Raw genomic sequence first — 17850 nt, 5'->3', positions numbered from 1 at the left:
AACAGGCAACTTATGAGAGAAAATACAATTGACCAATAGAAATAGATGCTTAATCTTACCAGTTACCAGGGAAACACACAGTAAAAGAAAATTTCATCTTTCACCATCAGATCAACCAAGACATAAGTATGGTAATATAAAGTGTTGACAGGGCAAAAAGTGTATTCTCCCACACTATGGAGCTGGAGGAGAATCAGTTCAGCCATTCTGGAGGACAATGTGGCAGGGTGTATGAAAATCAAAAATGCACAGAATGTGTGATCCAGTAATTCCACTCTTGAAAAACTCATGCAGATGTGCAAGAAAGACATATAAAAGAGTGTTTACTGACACATCACTTATAATAAAAAAATCACAAGTAACCTAAAATGTTCAATTAACAGAAAAATGGCCAAAGAACCACTCTATGGAAGGAATCCAGCAGATTAAAAGAACACAGGAGGCCTATACTTAGTAAAAAGGGAAAACTTTCCATTAACACAGACCAGAATTTTTTAAGTTGCAAAACGCAGAACTTATGAGAAACATGTTTACATCTATTTTGTCACAGAAAAAAAAAGTTATGTCACTTTCAATTGGAGACATTTAAGTTCAGGATTTTGGCAAAGGGTAAAAACTGTTTTGAACTATATAGATAGGACATTAAAGGTGAAAAAAAATCAGCACTCGTAATCACATTTGTACTTGCTCTTTCCATAGACTCACAAGTCATGAGTTCACCAGGCTGAACAGAGCAATCACGCTCAAGACTGTTAAAACTACAAGAAAGGAGTTGACTGCTCCAATTTATACTGTTCCCCCCATGTTTGATGGCCCAAGTCCAAACGCCAAGGTCAATTCTGGAAAAGTCGACCACTTCATTTCCTGGTACTACATTAAGTATCCTAATCAAATCACAACTTATTAAAAGTGGCATGTCAACTAATAAAAATGGAGCTAATACCTCTTTCATTACAAAGTCAAACAAAATAATAAGCACCTGAAATAATAACCATGTAATAAATTCAAAAGAAGGATATTGAAAGGACAGAAATCAACTTGATCTTAAGAAGCTCTCAAGAAAAAGTGGAAGACTTGTAGGAGAATATATGTGAGATAAAAGTCCAAGTTTGATTTATACACATTTTGAAAAATTAGTGCATATAAATAAAGTTAAGATTTGCTCTACCCCAAGATCACATGCACACATTGTTAAGTTTCTGACGGAGGTGATGAATTGAGGCTGGGGAAAGAGTGCAAAGATGGTTTTGGTTGTAGATTGTGCACTCCAAGCTAATAATGAATTATTAGCAATCACTTATTATTTTGAATAGGTTGCTGCTCCTCTTCCACAAGACAGATGGTCAAGACTCAGTCACATGGCTTCGAAGATGCACACACATATCAATAGTTCTCCTTAAGTACTTTCTGGTCTGGCTTCACAGTACCCCAACACAGTGATAAAATCCCAGGATGACCAACTCATTCTCTCTCTCCGAATCTCAAACAAGCAAATGAAATTTGATGTCCAGGTTGATACACATTTCAGTGGGGTCATTTTTAGAATAGTTTCTGGCATTCCACATTATACTGACTGGGGCACTCCTCTAATTATTGCTTTCCAAGTGCCAGACCTCAGAAACTATTTTAAAGCAGGTGGTCCCCGTGTATGTCAAGGAATATGCTATGCATCTGGTTGTATAGGGAAAATGATTTTATAAGTCCCTTTTAAGAAAAAGTAGTGCTTTCCTTTCCACGAAGAAGTCTGAAAACTTTAAAATCTTAACTCACTGGGGTAATTCACAGCAAAAATTAAATAATCAGTCAGAAATAGTCTGCTGTTGGTTTTCAACTTTTTAAAACAGAAAAGGTCATTTGGAATATTTCTTCTCATCCTTCCAAAATGAAGAAATACAAAACTAACACTTCAGAGAGTAACTGTATTAATGAAACATCAACGGGTTACAGATAAACATTTTAATTGATTAAATATATTATTTTCAAGATCTTTTTGAAATCGCACTTGTACTGTACTAATCAACAGCCAAAGGCAATAAAAAAGTTTAAAACCAAAAAAATGTTCTGACATGAGCACATGACAGGAACCACTGCTATGTAAAGTGACATACACTGCTCCCAAGAACAATGATATTTTTAGAAGATAATTCATCTTAACATGTGCAAGGACAAATCTGTAATCAAAGGCTGGAAGAAATATATATTAGTGCCTGCTTTTTAAAAGTTTATTTTACATTTTAAATACAGTATTTTCTCATTAAAAAAAAAAAAAAAAAAAAAAGCCAAAGAAGTGCCTAACCCCATGGTTTCTATACCATATATACATGAGAGCTGATGGAGAGCCTGAAAGTGTTCTGGACAGAAGAACAGTGTGGACATCTTTGAGCTGGAACTAGTGAATCAAAATTAAAAAACACAAATTAAGCACTGCTTAGGAGAAAATAATCCAGTTTCTGAATAACCAAAAGAGAACAGAGTTAGGTATGTACAAAACCAGGTATTAAAAAACAGACAGAAATGCAGCACACAAAAACCAACAGCCCCTTACGTAGTGAACTGTATATAACGCAGCTAATCAACAGAGACCCTCCTACGAGAAGTGATTTATGATTTGAAATTATAAAAATCTAAGTATTTCAGTAACAACATACAGTAACATTACATGTGTATTGCCGTCTTTGTCGCTTTCTAGCTATACCACCCTCCCTTCTGAAAACAAGAATCTCTACACTAGTCGATCACTTATACAAATGTGAGGCAATTAATCCATATTTGTTTTCAGTAAGGAAAACAAAGATGTACCTCTTCCCATCTCTAAAGACAATACAGATTAAAGCTCTAAAACAATTTAAGCATGGGCATATGCATTTCCAATTCTCTCTAGTAAGCAATTCCAAACTGGAATTGTGTAGGGGTTTGTACCTAAGTATTAACACATGAAAAGAAAATGGACTGTCTCTGGCAGTGATTTCCATTTAGTGCAATGTTATTCCCCACACACCGAATTATATTTAAGTGATATTGTATATTTTAAATCAGTAGGTGCCAATTTGAGTTTACAAAACCCGTAACTATATGCTTGTGTAGAAAACAGTTTCAATTTGAGATGCTCGATAAAGCCCAACTGAGACAAAAAGGAATTCTGCTTTGTTACTGGTAGTGTACTAGTACCAGAGGAAGAGCAAAGGACCAAGCAGAGGCTTGCTAAGACAGATGTCTCAGGTGTTCTAGGTGTCTTCATAGTTCAATTAACAATCAGCTTTGAACATTCTTAAGATCTTGGAAAATAATTCTCTGTAATACAACTCTGAACTGAACAAGCTGCACTCAAAGCAGAAACAATCTGGGTTGTTCAAAACAAATTCAAATTGAGGCAACTTTTCTATTATAATCTGTGAGGTCTTGAGTTTTTCAGTTTTTACAAATGATGACCTTCCTCAAAGTCAGCTGCACCTCAGGTAGACTACTGACATGAGGATTTCCCATCAGAGGTCACTGTAACTACGGGCTCTCGTAAAACACATGGAGCAGGCAGCATGGACTCACCATCAGTCAGGTGGGGTCAATGTGGGGAGGTTTTATTTTAGAGACCTTAAAGATTTAACATGTAGCTCCTGTAACTTCAGCATCCACTAGTGACTCTGGTGGTCAGCACCCAAGGGCTCGAGGGGTCTGAGGAATCCCCTAACCCCAGAGTATTAATGCTAAAGGGTTTCAAGGGAACCCTGAGTCCCCACAAGAGTTCACCAGCCATCAGACCAAAATCAATAGGGTAAACACTGACTGCAATGCTCCACAAAGTCAAAAGAAATTCCAAACTAAACGCTGTCTTCTGCCCCACCCTAGACTCCAGACTCTGTAACATCTTTATCTAGTGTAATAGACTCTGTAGTAGACCGACTTTGACCGCCACAAAGAGTAGGAGTTGTCAAACTTGAGGAGGTAGACTCCTCTCCCTGGGTATTGGTGGCTACCGGCATACACTTCTTCGTGACAGTCCCGCCGGTACACAGGCACAATCTCATCCAGCAGAGGCTTGGTGGCATTCTTTTTGGCTTTCTCTTCATTACTGACGTTTTCTGTGAGACAGACAGGAAACACATCAGTGAACAGATCCAGGAAAAACGCATTTGCATCAAACACTGCAACCCAGTTCTCTCTCTGAGAAAATTCTCATCAGAAGTTCTCTGGAGCCATTCTACAACTTACACACCCGTGAGCACTTAGTCCCTGGGTCGTTTATTTGTTTATTCTTGTGTCTGACTAGCTGCTATCTGGTGGTGGAAGCAGCCAGCATCTCTCTCTCACTGGACTGTAACCACCACTACTACTTCTGAGCCCCACTCTTCCCCGTGCACAGCCCCTCAATTCCTCATTCCTTGCAGTACGTGGAACCTTGCTCGCCTGAGCAACACCAAGGAAAATGACACTCTCCTCTTCCTCTTCAACAATAGGAAAATTCTCTCTGTTTTAGGAAAGGGCAATCAAGCTTTGAGGAGTATCATTTTCTATATATCTGATATATAAAAAGTAAAATGAGGAAACCAAAGTATAGAGGTAGGCATTCAGAGACACTCTGAAAATCCATTACTTTCACTACAGGTCTGTGTTAACTCAAGGATGATCCCAGTGGCAAAAAGCTCTGATTCCAGGTTTGTTCCAGTTAATAGTTTTTGCTGTAATGATATGAAATTAGGAAAAAAATACCTCTGGAAACCTATAGGAGTGAGAAAATTGCAAATCAGCTTAAAATCTCAGTTTCATGTATAAAATATAAAGAATCTCAAGCCAACAGGTCAGAGGAATATACCATACAGAAGATAAAAGACCATAACACATTCATAACATGGCAGAGTGAATTGGGGCAACATTGGTTAACTGCATGGTGATTGTCAATAGCCACTGTCAGGAATTTAGACAAGGAAAGTCAGAGAAACTCTCACAGTCTAGAGGAGCTTAAAGAGACAAAATAACTAACTATAACATAGCAACCTGGATGGGATCCTGGAACATTAGATAAAAACTAAGGAAATCTGAATACATATGGACTTTAGGTGATCATAATGTATCCATACTGGTTCATTAGTAATGATGAACCTACCACAGTACAAGACAGATGCTAACACCAGGCGAAACTGTGTGTGGTGGAGTATACTAGAACTCTTTGTACTATTTTTGCAACTTTTCTATAAATCTAAAACTATTCTAAAATAAAATTTTATTATTATTATAATAAAATTATTATAATTTTATTATTTTTATATCTTATTATTTTATTATTAATTTATGGCTTTATTTAGGGGATGCCTGGGTGGCTCAGGTGGTTAAGCGTCTGCCTTCAGCTCAGGTCATGATCCTGGAATCCTGGGATCAAGCTCCACACTGGGCTCCCTACTCTGCGTGGAGTCTGCTTCTCCTTCTCTCCATCTGCCTGCTATTCCCCCTACTTGTGTTTGCTCTCTCTGTATCAAATAAGTAAAATCTTAAAAAAAAAAAAGTTTACTTAAAAAAAAAAAGGCAAATGACACTCTGATAAATAGGCCCAAATAAGATTTGCTTCATCACAGCAATAAATGTCCTTCATTTGCAAATGAGAAATACAGAGCCATTCAAAATGCCTATATTGCCTATAAGCGTATCCATGAAACACATTAGCCCAGTAATTCAAAATCTGTAAAACCAAAGGTTACTGGGACAGATGAGCAATGTACCTTTCATCAAGTTAAGCAAAGACTTGGGACCTGTAACAATAAAGACAGGTAGAATTAGAGCAGGAAGATAGGTTATGAGCCACATTTCTTCAAAGAGAACAATTTCCCGTAGCTTTCAAGACCAAATAGAGAAAAACCAAACCAACAAACAAAAAAGACTGACTGCTCTTCTATCTTAAGCCAAGCTAAAAGGACTCCCATAAAATGCACTATGGGGACAAGACATGGTGGCACACAGTGGCCTTCATAAGAAGCCATGAGACACATGCAGCCTGTGAGCTACGTTTTCAAAAAGGACAAAGTTATGCTCACTCTTTGCAAACAACTCTTATTGCCATAAGTCCTCACTATTGTTTTGGTTCATACAGGGGTATTGACAGTTTTAGATGGAAATCATTTTATGATTAGGAACAGCACAAGGACATTTCCACCTGAAGGATATCACATATTAGAGCAGAGATCAAGGGTGTGCCAATGGTTCTCACCTCCAGAGAGGCACTGGTCCGTGGCCATGTTTACCGGTGCCCTGCCCAACATGAAGAGCCCCAAAATGACACTCAGGTGAGGGCTCACGCTAGGATGCAACCTCCCTTCAGAGAGTCTCCAATAGGCAAGCCAGCAGACATAGATCACCTCCTTGACCTGCTTCTGAACCGAGAATTCTTCTACACTATTCACAAAGCTCTTTAGAAGTGTAACAATCTACACACACAAACTTCCCTTCCCAGACACTTGCAAACAGTATAATTTTCATGAGTTCCTGTGATACAACAGAAAGGCCAGTCTCAGGACACCTCGGTAACTCAGTGGTTGAGCATCTGCCTTTGGCTCAGGGCATTATCCCAGATTCCTGGGATCGAGTCCTGCATCAGGCTCCTTGCATGGAGCCTGTTTCTCCCTCTGCCTATGTCTTTCTCTCTGTCTGCCTCTCTAATCTCTCATGAATAAATAAATAAAATCTTAAAAAAAAAAAAAGAAGGAAAGGAAAGGAAAGGGAAAAGGAAAAGGAAGAAAGAAAGGCCAGTCTCTGGTCCTGATGTTACTTGGTGGCACCTGACATGGGGGTAGTGACACCTGCTCAGGTCTCTCTCTCGCCCCTGCTTGCTCTTTCCTCACTCCTGTTTTCTCCTTTCTGGTTCAGTCAGCAGTATCTGTGGGCAATGTTTTACCTTGGTCCGGTACTCTGAGATAAAGGCCGCTGAAATCAAAGTGCCATGACACAAAGCAGCTCCTCAACGACACTGGCCCATACATGTGTTGCCATATGTGGCCCCAGAGGGCCCAGGATGCAGCACATGTGGTGCCTGAATCCAACTGTGCACCTTGACAGCTGAACTTCTAGCCTTCCTCCACAAACCTCCAACAACTACCACTTTCAGGGTATCCCAATGTGATGTCTGTGAAATACTACCAATCCTCTTCAAGCACAAGCAGTCTGTGTACAAGTCATCTGAAAGGTTAGAGCTCCAAAGAACCAAGAGGCTGCTTCTCCACTCTCGCAGCCAGGGCACTCTTTTTATACCAGCCTCTGCTATGCCGACACAGGAACTCAAGTGCTCACTAGGTATGTACCAAAGCCCTGAGCTCTACCTTTTCTGCAAAACAAAATTAAGGAGACCATCTTCTCCATTAATACGTATGTACTTTATAACCTACTTCCTAGACCAAGATGGAAACACTCCATTTTGTCTACTTACAGAGAAAATAAAAAATTATACTTGTGTAAAATGGGGAAGAACAGCTGACATTTTTTATTTTTTTAAGGTATGATGTTCTGGTATGAGTTTCTGTATTTACATAAAAAAACTTTAGAGCAATGACTTAAAAAGCTAATATCAGAAATGTAAATTTAAATAAATTCCAGAGTTGGCAGAATTTCTTGCTTGCTCTTTTAAAATTTTTCAAACGATCTTGCACATTTGGCTTTCCCTTTTTTTTTTTTTTTCACATTTGGCTTTCCAACACAAAATGCTGGAAGTAGCACAATAGTGAGAAGCCGTAGCATAACACACTGTCAGACAGACCTGCCTAGCATTAAAGCAAGGTCACATTTGGGCCCCAGTCCCTTCCAGGAGGCTGGCCTGTCTCTCAGCCTTTTCAGCTGAGATCCCACTTATGAAGAGATGAATCCCTGTCCAAAAGTGTAAATCAGGAAGCACAAGGGTGGCTGACATGCAAACCAAGCCATTTTTGCCAATACACAACCCAGAACTTGTCAGTACGGACCAAGAGCTCTACCTTCCTCCTCCTCGTCGTCATCACTGGACTCGCTGACATGCACACTGACAGCAGTGTTCGGAGAGTCTGTCCATTCAAAGTACACCCCAAATCCAATGTCATAATTGTCTGTAGCAAATTCCCAAAAGAGGTATGATCCTTCTTCATGAGTGGGGACGCGAACAGTGACCACTTCTCCTCGGCCCACTGTAATCACCGAGTCTGCATCCTGCCGAATCTTCTCTTTAAAGTCTTTGATCTGGGGTCGTGTCCACATGGACGGAGCTGCTATTACTGGAAGAGATTCTAAAAGCAACAGGAATTACACACGCTGAAGAGGATGAGCCTTCACCCGCAGGTGGCTGACTCGCACAGGACACCTGCCTGGCTGCAGTGAGGCACCAAGTATTATCTGGTCTATCTTAAAATCGAGGACTTAGAGGAATTTACATGTTTCCCAGCAAAGTCTCCCCCTGAACTGCAACATTTAACCAATGTCACTAGGTATTCAAAGGTCACACCACTTCAAGTAACAAATGCAATCCACAATCTTAGAAGTGATTTTTTCAACACTCTGATTACACATGTGGATTTAAAACTGGACCTTGGAAACCTCCTAGCTGGAGCCAGGGAAACCTAATAAAGAAGGGAGATCTGGACTTAGGAATAAATTCACTTTTGGATCTGGACAAAGAAAGCTGGGCTTTGACTTTAGTCTCTGTCAAAAAAAAAAAAAAGGCGAACCTTGACCTTTAAGGATCCCAAAGTTCTAGGGCCTATTCTAAAGGAGCTCAAAGAAACAGCAAAACTTGAATAGGACTGGAACCACTAAGGACCAAATAGAAAGGGGTAGTCTTGTTGCTGAGCAGCATCTATATACACCAGTCCACTCAGCAGGTTTTTCAGATGTGGTCACAGAAACCTTTGACAAAAAATTCATTTGAAAATATTGGTAGACTTAGGGTTCCTGGCTGACTCAGCCAGTGGAACATATATAACTCTTCATTCTTGGGGTGATGAGTTCAAGCCCCATGACAGTTGTAGAGATTTACTTAATAAAAAAAAAAAAAAAAAAAAAAAAAAAAAAAAGGGATCCCTGGGTGGCGCAGCGGTTTGGCGCCTGCCTTTGGCCCAGGGCGCAATCCTGGAGACCGGGGATCGAATCCCACCTCGGGCTCCCGGTGCATGGAGCCTGCTTCTCCCACTGCTTGTGTCTCTGCCTCTCTCTCTCTCTGTGTGACTATCACAAATAAATAAAAATTAAAAAAAAAAAAAATTGTGGGATCCCTGGGTGGCGCAGCGGTTTAGCGCCTGCCTTTGGCCCAGGGCGCGATCCTGGAGACCCGGGATCGAATCCCACATCGGGCTCCCGGTGCATGGAGCCTGCTTCTGCCTGTGTCTCTGCCTCTCTCTCTCTGTGACTATCATAAATAAATAAATTTAAAAAAATAAATAAATAAAAAATAAAAAAAAATAGTGATAAACTCTTATAGTGATAAAAGGGGAGAGGAGTTAAACCATGGGATTTCAAGGATTTATCCAAAGCTGTTTTCTGTTACTTACTCTAAAATGACAAGGCAAAAAAAAAAAAAAAAAAAAAAAAAAAAAAAAGACAAGGCAGATGTCTCAAATTGTCTTTATTACAAACCATACCACTACCCAACCACCATCACTGCCGTGCTCTTCTCTTCCTTCTTAAGTTAAAGCCTAGCCTTGCTTTGGCTCTCTCAGCTCAGTCGTCTCTTCCCCAGGAAACCTCTGTTGACCTCTGCGACTCATTCACAGTCCCCACACCACGTGCTCTGAACCTACACGTGTCTTTCTCCCCACCACAGTCCTTACTGCAGCTACAGTTTACACCTCATGTGTCATTCTGCCTCACATTTTCCCCCTAAGCACTCAGAAAATCTTCCAATTGTTGAATGAATGAGCGGTCCATAAAAAGCTAGACCTCTAAAAATGCTAAATTATCTTCTGGTACTTTAGTCTCAAAAAATACATTGAGGGGCAGCCCCGGTGGCTCACCAGCTTAGCGCTGCCTTCAGCCCAGGGTGTGATCCTGGAGACCAAGGATCGAGTTCCACATCAGGCTCCTTGCATGGAGCCTGCTTCTCCCTTGCCTGTGTCTCTGCCTCTCTCTCTCTCTGTCTCTTATGAATAAATAAATTTTTTAAAATCTTAAACAAATAAAAAACATCGTGGGGACCTGGGTGAAACAGTTAAGCAACCAACTCTTGGTTTTGGCTTAGATCATGATCTTAGAGTCATGAGATTGAGCCCTGGGCTCCAAACTCAGTAGGAAGTCTGCTTGAGTTTCTCTCTCCCTTTCCTCTGCCCCTCCCACTTGTGCCTACAACTTTCTCTCACTCTAAAATAAATAAATACATCTTTAAACAAAAAATACATCATAGTATATGGTAGGTAGCCTCCAAGATGCCCCTGCTAACCCTGTGATCCTCATCTCTGGGTATTCACGCACTTGAAGGGTCACTACCCACAATGCACAGGGTTGGTACATATGGCCAACAGAACACAGTGGAAGTGCCAACGTATTACTTCCAAAGTTACAGCGTAAAAGACACTGCCACTTCGGCCTTGTTCCCTTGGTTCATGTGCTCTGAGGAAGCCAGCCACTACACTGAGGACAGACAGCCTGAAGAAGAGGCTTTTTGCAAGGCAGGAAACACGGCCTCCTGCCAACAGCCAGTACCATCTTGCAACTCATGGGAGGGAACCCTCTGGAAGTAGAGCCTCTAGTGAAGTCCTGGCCGGCATTACCAACTAAAACCAAATGGGACCAGAACCACCACTGTTCAGCTAAGCTGCTCCTCAATTCCAAAAACCCCAGGAATCTCAACCACTGTATGAGACAATAAACAGTTGTTACTGTAAGCTGCTAATCTGGGTACGATTTGGTACGCAGCAATAGGTAACCAATAACACAATTCACAAAGTGTTCAGAAGACATCTGGCTTGTTCTTCTATGCTATTCTAAGGGTCACCAGAAGCATCAGATTCAGACTTAAAAGGGTACAGAAGCATTCAGCTCTCACAAATATGTAACTGCTCTCCAAAGCTAGTTAGCCAGACTCCTGACTTGTTTTCCATAAATTTCAATTACGACAACTGGATAAACACATATGCCAAACCATACCTTTTGGTCCATTCTCCACAGCTTCTTCTGCAGCTTCTGGCTCAAGTTCTTTCTCTGAGCTGTCAGTGTGAGTTTTGGCCTGTCCATTAACTGACATCCTATCGCCTGGTGCCACTGCATTCATTTTTGATGATGTAGGTAAAGAAGCCCCTGCGACTGCTACTTCTTGCTGTTTCTGTAAGGCTGCCTACAAGTGGAAAAACAGTGAAGACACACTGACCAGGATGATTAACAGGTGGCACATTTGCCCTGGAATGCATGCTGACCCCCGTTTTTATCCTACCAAAGCACTGTGCTTCAAGAAATTACTAGTAAACTTTACCAGTTTTATCTTATTTAGGATGATTATCAGTAGGACAATATCAAGTCAATGGCTAAATATGATAGTAGGTAGAAATAATCAACCCCCAAAACAATTAAAGGCAAAAATTGAACACAGTAACATTTGTTTTTAAAACTGACATAAGGGACGCCTGGGTGGCTCAGCAGTTGAGTGTCTACCTTAAGCTCAGGTCCTGATCTGGGGGTCCTGGGATTGAGTCCCACATCCAGCTCCTTGCAGGGAATCTGCTTTTCCCTCTGCCTATGTCTCTGCCCCCCACCCCTGTCTCCCAAATGAATGAATGAATGAATGAATGAGTAAATAAATAAATAAAACTGACATAAAATCTTGATAAAATTCAGATACACAAAATCTGACTCAGGAAAATAAAACTTGGTAGAAAGAAATGATCACAGAGGAAAATTCATGAAGGCAGAAACTGTAAATTAGTAAGACCTGATATAGGCCCCCAAAGTAATCAACAAATCAAATATGGACAATATTAACCAAAAATTAAATCTTCACCATAAGCTATATACAGAAAAACTCATTACAACTAAACTGAAAACTGTTACTCATGTTTTTTTTTTTTTGTTACTCATGTTATAAAAAAAAATACCAACCTAATTTAAAATAGGCTTGTAAAATGGAGCTTGATGTCAAACTATTTTCTCAATGAAAATTCATCACTATTTACATAATTATGATTAAAACGTGCATTCATAAAAACGGAATCAAAATGTCCTGAGTCAAAACGGAAGAGTAAAAACATCTTAAACACAAAGGGCAACTATGGGGACATTCCCCTCTTATATCAAGATGGATAGTAATATTACTAGATGTACCTAAGTGTTATTACTTAAGGAACTTTCGGTAAAACTTTGAATTATAAAGTACACAAACCATACACAAATGTACAGCCTGATCGTTTTTCATAAAACATACATACCCACATAACCAATACCAGTCAAGGCATGATCTGCATCCCAGAATCCTCCTTTCCAGATACCCACCCCCATCTGTGCTGCAGGGCTAACAACTATTCTGACTTATACTCCTATAGATTTGCTTTCCCTGATTTTCAATATAAATGGAATTGTATAATAAATGTTCTTTTTTGTGTCTGGCTTCTTTTATTTGACATTATTTTTACAACATTCATCCATAAGGTTTTAAGAAATTGTATTTTGTTTGCACTGCTATGATATTCCATTGTGAAGGTACAAAACTTATCCATTTTACTGTTGAACATTTGGGAATTTAAGTAACTTTAGAATAAAATCTTTAAAAAAAAATCAAGTCAAAAGTTAGCTAATGTTTTTAAAAGTAAAAATAAATAAAATAATGAAACAAAGAAAACATATGAAAAAAGCCTTTGTAATCTCATGGTTTAGGATAAGGACATATTTCTGCATATCTGTACACACACTTAACATATATCTACATTCCAGTTATTTCAATGAACAACGACGCTTTTTGTGCAGCTAATGCAGATTGGTAACACAGGTAAGATTTTCAAGTACCTCTTTCCAAGGCCCAGATTCTCAGTTATTCCCATATCGATTTTCTAGAAAGAGTACCAGCCTCCAGAAAAAGTGCGTACAACCAAAATAATTCGGCAGACTGAGAAAATTCACTGCACAACAGGACTGCAAGAAAAATATTTCTGTTGATGATCAGCAGGTCCAGCTCAGATGGCTGCTCTCTGGGAGGCCATGCTTGAAATCCTCTGGCAGTGAACAACTCCTTTGGGGATCCCACTGCCCTCAAATCAACTTCTATTATACGCAGTAGATCATAATGGTTTACTTACGTTGTCTCTCATCTGTACTGTGGGAAGTTTTTAAAAGCACAGCAGCAAACACCCACATAACCACATCTCTAAGTGAACAAGTATTAACATTTTGTCATTTTGCACAGTATTTATAAAAAAATCAATACTTATGGGGCTGAAGTTTCCTTTGTTCCTTTCCCAGCACCTTTCCTTCTCCATTCCCAGAGACCAGTAATCAATGTGTAAAACTGAGTTCCATCACTATAATCTAAATTATGGATTCAAGATCTTTCTAATTCTCTTCCACAGATTCTCGGTTTGCCCTATCTAACCAACTTTGCTTTCACAAAATGACAGTGACTTATCAACAGGGCAGGACATGGGAGCTATCCTATTGGACAATTATCTTGGAGCCATCACCGAAGCAGGAAGAGGCTGGTAACCTTGAAGTAGAAACAGGCTTTCGAGGACAGAAAATGAATCCCTCAAATGCCACTTATTGTCTTGAATATACTCTGGTTTGACATCTTTTTCATCTTCTCATGAACAAGACAAAATATACAGTGCTTTTTAACTTCTCACTAATGCTAAAGACTCAAGGGAAAAGGGATTTGAAGAATATTAATTTTCAAAGAATTTTTAAAAGTTGGCAAAATAGCAAGATCACTTCATCTGACAAGAAATGTTGAGCAACTACAATGTCAGACGTTTTCTTCCCTCCATTTGACAGATCAAAACTGCTTTCTTTTTTTTTTTTTTTTTCAAAACTGCTTTCTGAGCGAAAAGGAGTAAAAATTTGTTAGAGCCACACTACAAAGGCATTAATACCTCTGCCCAGTGTGAAACATGAACACAGGATCGGTTACCTGCTATATGTACACAACATTTTTTTTTTAAGACTTTATTTATTCATGAGAGACAGAGAAACAGAGAGAAAGAGAGAAAGAAGCAGAGATACAGGCAGAGGGAAAAGCAGGCTCCATTCAGGAAGCCTGACGTGGGACTTGATCCCGGGATTCCCGGGATCATGCCCTGAGCCAAAGGCAGCCATTTAATTTACTGCCTAGCCACCCAGCCGTCCCTCTATACAACATTTTCACAGAGCAACTATTTTTCTCATTTTAGTCCTCTGAGAGTTCAGTGAGGTGAACACAACAGGTACCAGGATTTTATCCCATTCCCATTGAGAGAAAGGCAGAGAAATCAGAGCAGTAGGTAACTTGATATCAAACAAGATGGGGGGCAGGGGCGCCTGGGTGGCTCAGTGGGTTAAGTGCCTGCCTTTGGCTCAGGTCATGATCTCAGGGTCCTGGGATGGAGTCCCACATCAGGCTCCCTGCTTAGCAAGGAGTCAGCTTCTCCCTCTCCCTCTGCCCCCACCCACCACCATGCTCTCTCACCATGCTTTCCTCTAATAAAGGAAATAAAATCTTTAGAAAATAAAACAACAACAAAAAAACCCCAAGATAATGGCAAAGCCAGGACCAAATGCAAGTGTTAACTGCCCTCCTCCCCACCCCTCATCCCACACGCTTTCCTTTAACCACCTACTCCTGTGTGGAAGCAAAGTACCTGGGGGTAGGGGAGCTGAAGGAAGACTACCACTGTGGTGTATGGGAGCACAGTCTTGCCACAGTACCTATCGCAAACGTCAAGGTGACCAGCCTGCAAAATCAGCCGACAGCCTCAGGGGACTGGTCCTCCCACTGGCAGCTGGCAGCCACCACCTGACAGCCCACCACCTGAAGGACATTGTCGAACTAAAACCAGTTACCCCAGTCCTCACGGTGCCAGGACCACCATCAGAGTTTCAACCAGACTCACTGGAATGACACCTGGTCCACACAACCTCCAGATGCTCAATCACAACAGAGCAGTGGTCACATCATTTTTTGGTTTAATATCATCTATTTGTTTTCAAAACTGCTATGCACCCTGAAAGTCTCCCTTCATAAAAGTCCCCTGAAATTATCCCTTTAAGGCTAAAGGAGGCAGAATTTATTAGCACCCATTACAAAAGAGCACGGGTCCCAGCGGAAGGACAGGTTGGGCGCTGGAAGGGGGTGCGCGCACCTGCTGCTGGGCAAGCTGGACCTGGTAGAGCTGTTGCATGTACTGCTGGTAGTGCTGCTCCTGCAGCTGGCGGATGAGGAGCTGCTGCTGCTCGAAGTTGCCAGGGTACTGCTGCGCTGCATACTGCTGGAACTGCACAGCGGTCTGTGAGTTCAAAGCTGCCATGATCTGCTGCCTAAAATATCAAAAAATACACACTAGTCTGACCGTGGGAGATGGCTCATGGCAAAAGAAAATGTCCCTATTATTTACTTTTATAATTTGTCACTCTGTGAAATGACTAACCCAGTAATGGCTACCGGTCAGCATGTCCCAGGTTACTAAGCCACTACTGCTCTCACGACCACGACAGAGGTGAGGTTTCAGAGAGGAGAAGGCACAGGCGTTCGGGAACTTGTCCAAGATCACACTGCCAGCAGCAGCCAGAGCTTGAATTCAAGTCTAGGCAATCGGGAGTCAGCCTGGACTTTCACCAGGATGCTGTAAGAGGCTGTGCTGCTATCTATGGCAAAGCTGAGACACTCAACTGTTGGCCACAGCTTCTCCACCTGGACACTCAGAGAGCAGTAAGAGAACGTCTTGCAAGTGGCCCTGATAAGTGTCAAAAAAGCCAGGAAACTCTGAGGGTCTCTCGCATTTAATTTAAAGCCTGCCTTCAAGATCAACACTGAAAATAGTAACTGGGCATGTTCGGTTGGGAGACAGTACTCTCTATTGTTATAAATCTCATTTTCTTTCCTACACACATCACACAATTCTTACCTCAGTCAGGTGACCAACTGAAAAAAGACCTGAAAGCCAGCTCTCAATAAATAAGTAGATAGATGAGACTAAGCAAAATCTCACAAACTCCTGAACAGAACATGACACTGGGCTTGGCCACCCAGGGTGCCACCCTCTCCTAAAGGTGTAGCATTCCTAGTCTCTCCCCAAAGTGGAATGAGGCTCCTCTGTGGAGCTGCTGAGAGATGACGAGACACCAAGGGACCATCATGTTCTCTGGTTTCCTCTAGATGCCAGGTCACCCCCACACCTCAGATCTTCTTCCCACACACATGGTTGTCCATCGATTTGTCCCTGTACCCACAACTCCCTCCTGAAGGACCAGCCCCTGACAGAGCTGCTCTCACGGTCCTAAGGAGAAATTGTTTCACGTTCCAAATTCTGTATGAGGAACAGATGCCTGACAGAGGCCACACCAAGCAGACCCTCTGTCCCAAGACTAACTGGATCTCTCTCTGATTCCGGCCAATCTGTCAGATGCATGAAAACTCAGACCACACAAATCCACACTGGGCCAGCCTTGTGTACACCAAGGCAGAGAACAGAAGGGGTGAGACAGACACACAAGCTGGGGAAGCAAGACGAGATTCTGTGGACCTGGGGACAGAGCCAGCAAGCAACCTCAGCTCCTGCTCTAGTCCCTGGATCTGGTGGCTGACCCCATCCCTTTCCTTTTTGCAACCCACTGAAGCTGAAGATAAGGGCGTCTTGGGAACACGACAATCACTGGCACAAATGACAGGAGTTGGCACGGGTGTGCCTCCCAGCACACATCATAGCACTCTCCCACAAGCATGGCACACGGAGGCCATGGCGGGCCAGCTCTCAAGCTTCAAGACCAGCCACTGACCCACTTACTTCTGCTGCTCCAGCCGAAGCCTCTCCTCTTCTATTCGCCTCCTCTCCTCTTCCTCCCGCCTCAGCCTCTCCTCCTCCTCTCTCCTGCGCTTCTCCTCCTCCTTCTGCAGACGCTCTCTTTCTTCCTCTTCGCGCCGCCTTCGCTCCTCCTCCTCCTTCCTACAAGCCAAGGACAGACACAGTGAGCCCTGTATAAAGAATCCTGCTTTAAAATAACTTAAGGCTTTATTTCCCAGTGAAAACACAACTCTGAGAGAACAACATGGTCATATTATCGAAATTTGAAATGCACCCACTCTGCTAGTAGAAATTTATCCTGTGGGGTAGATCTCACAATCCACAAGAACAAGGCAGAAATAATTACAGCTGCGCAGCAAGAGAGAACGGTGTCCATCAGTAAGAGACTACTGAAATGATGTGCCCACACCCTGAAGGTCTCCCTAACCTACACTCAGAGTGTCACAGGCTTTCTCTTCCCACTGTTTATTGTGGTTGTAACTAAATTTGAGTGAGAAATTCGGTAATATATTTGCCCTACCATTAAACTCGGTGCTTTGTGAGGGCAAAGGCTGCCTATCTCCCAGCGCTTCATTCTCAGAGCTGAGCACAGTGCTAGAAAGAACAAGCATGTGTCTAGAAATGCATAAAGTACTCTGAAATGCCATGTAGCCAAAAAAACGACTATGTGGCCTAGTATGCAAAGGCATTTAATATGTTTGTTTAATGAAAAGAGTAGGGAAATGCATAGGAAAAGGTCTGCCAAGAAACATCTGACCTGGGGGTACCTGGGGGGCTCAGTCGGTTAAGCATCCCAACTCTTGGTTTCGGCTCAGGTCATGATGTCAGGGTCCTGGGATCAAGCCCCTCCATCAGGCTCCACACTCAGCAGAAATAAACTTTTTCTCTCTCTGCCCCTCCCCCACATGCACTCGCACTCTCCCTCAAATAAATAAATCTTTTT

The 17850-nt window shown here is 41.7% G+C and overlaps 1 protein-coding gene across 3 annotated transcripts in view; it reads right to left on the bottom strand.

Annotated features, from left to right (window-relative positions):
* Nucleotides 1-1899: 1899 nt before the first annotated feature.
* The window catches only part of ACBD3 (acyl-CoA binding domain containing 3), a 42261-nt gene continuing 26310 nt past the window's right edge, over nt 1900-17850 (bottom strand). The window contains exons 4-9 of one of the 3 annotated variants that reach the window (XM_038542818.1): nt 16890-17048; nt 15249-15423; nt 11080-11266; nt 7935-8231; nt 5709-5738; nt 1900-4076 (exon numbers count right to left, since the gene is read on the bottom strand). In XM_038542818.1, coding sequence (XP_038398746.1) covers nt 3865-4076; nt 5709-5738; nt 7935-8231; nt 11080-11266; nt 15249-15423; nt 16890-17048 — 1060 coding nt within the window. In that variant the 3' untranslated portion in view covers nt 1900-3864. The remainder of the gene's footprint in view (nt 4077-5708; nt 5739-7934; nt 8232-11079; nt 11267-15248; nt 15424-16889; nt 17049-17850) is intronic. The other 2 variants (XM_038542819.1, XM_038542820.1) reach the window with 2 other exon arrangements.

This window comes from Canis lupus, chromosome 7 (assembly GCF_011100685.1).
Source record: "Canis lupus familiaris isolate Mischka breed German Shepherd chromosome 7, alternate assembly UU_Cfam_GSD_1.0, whole genome shotgun sequence".
In the NCBI taxonomy this organism is placed as follows: domain Eukaryota; kingdom Metazoa; phylum Chordata; class Mammalia; order Carnivora; family Canidae; genus Canis; species Canis lupus.
Note: the sequence above shows the minus strand (reverse complement) of the source record. Positions and strands in the feature narration are given on the sequence as shown.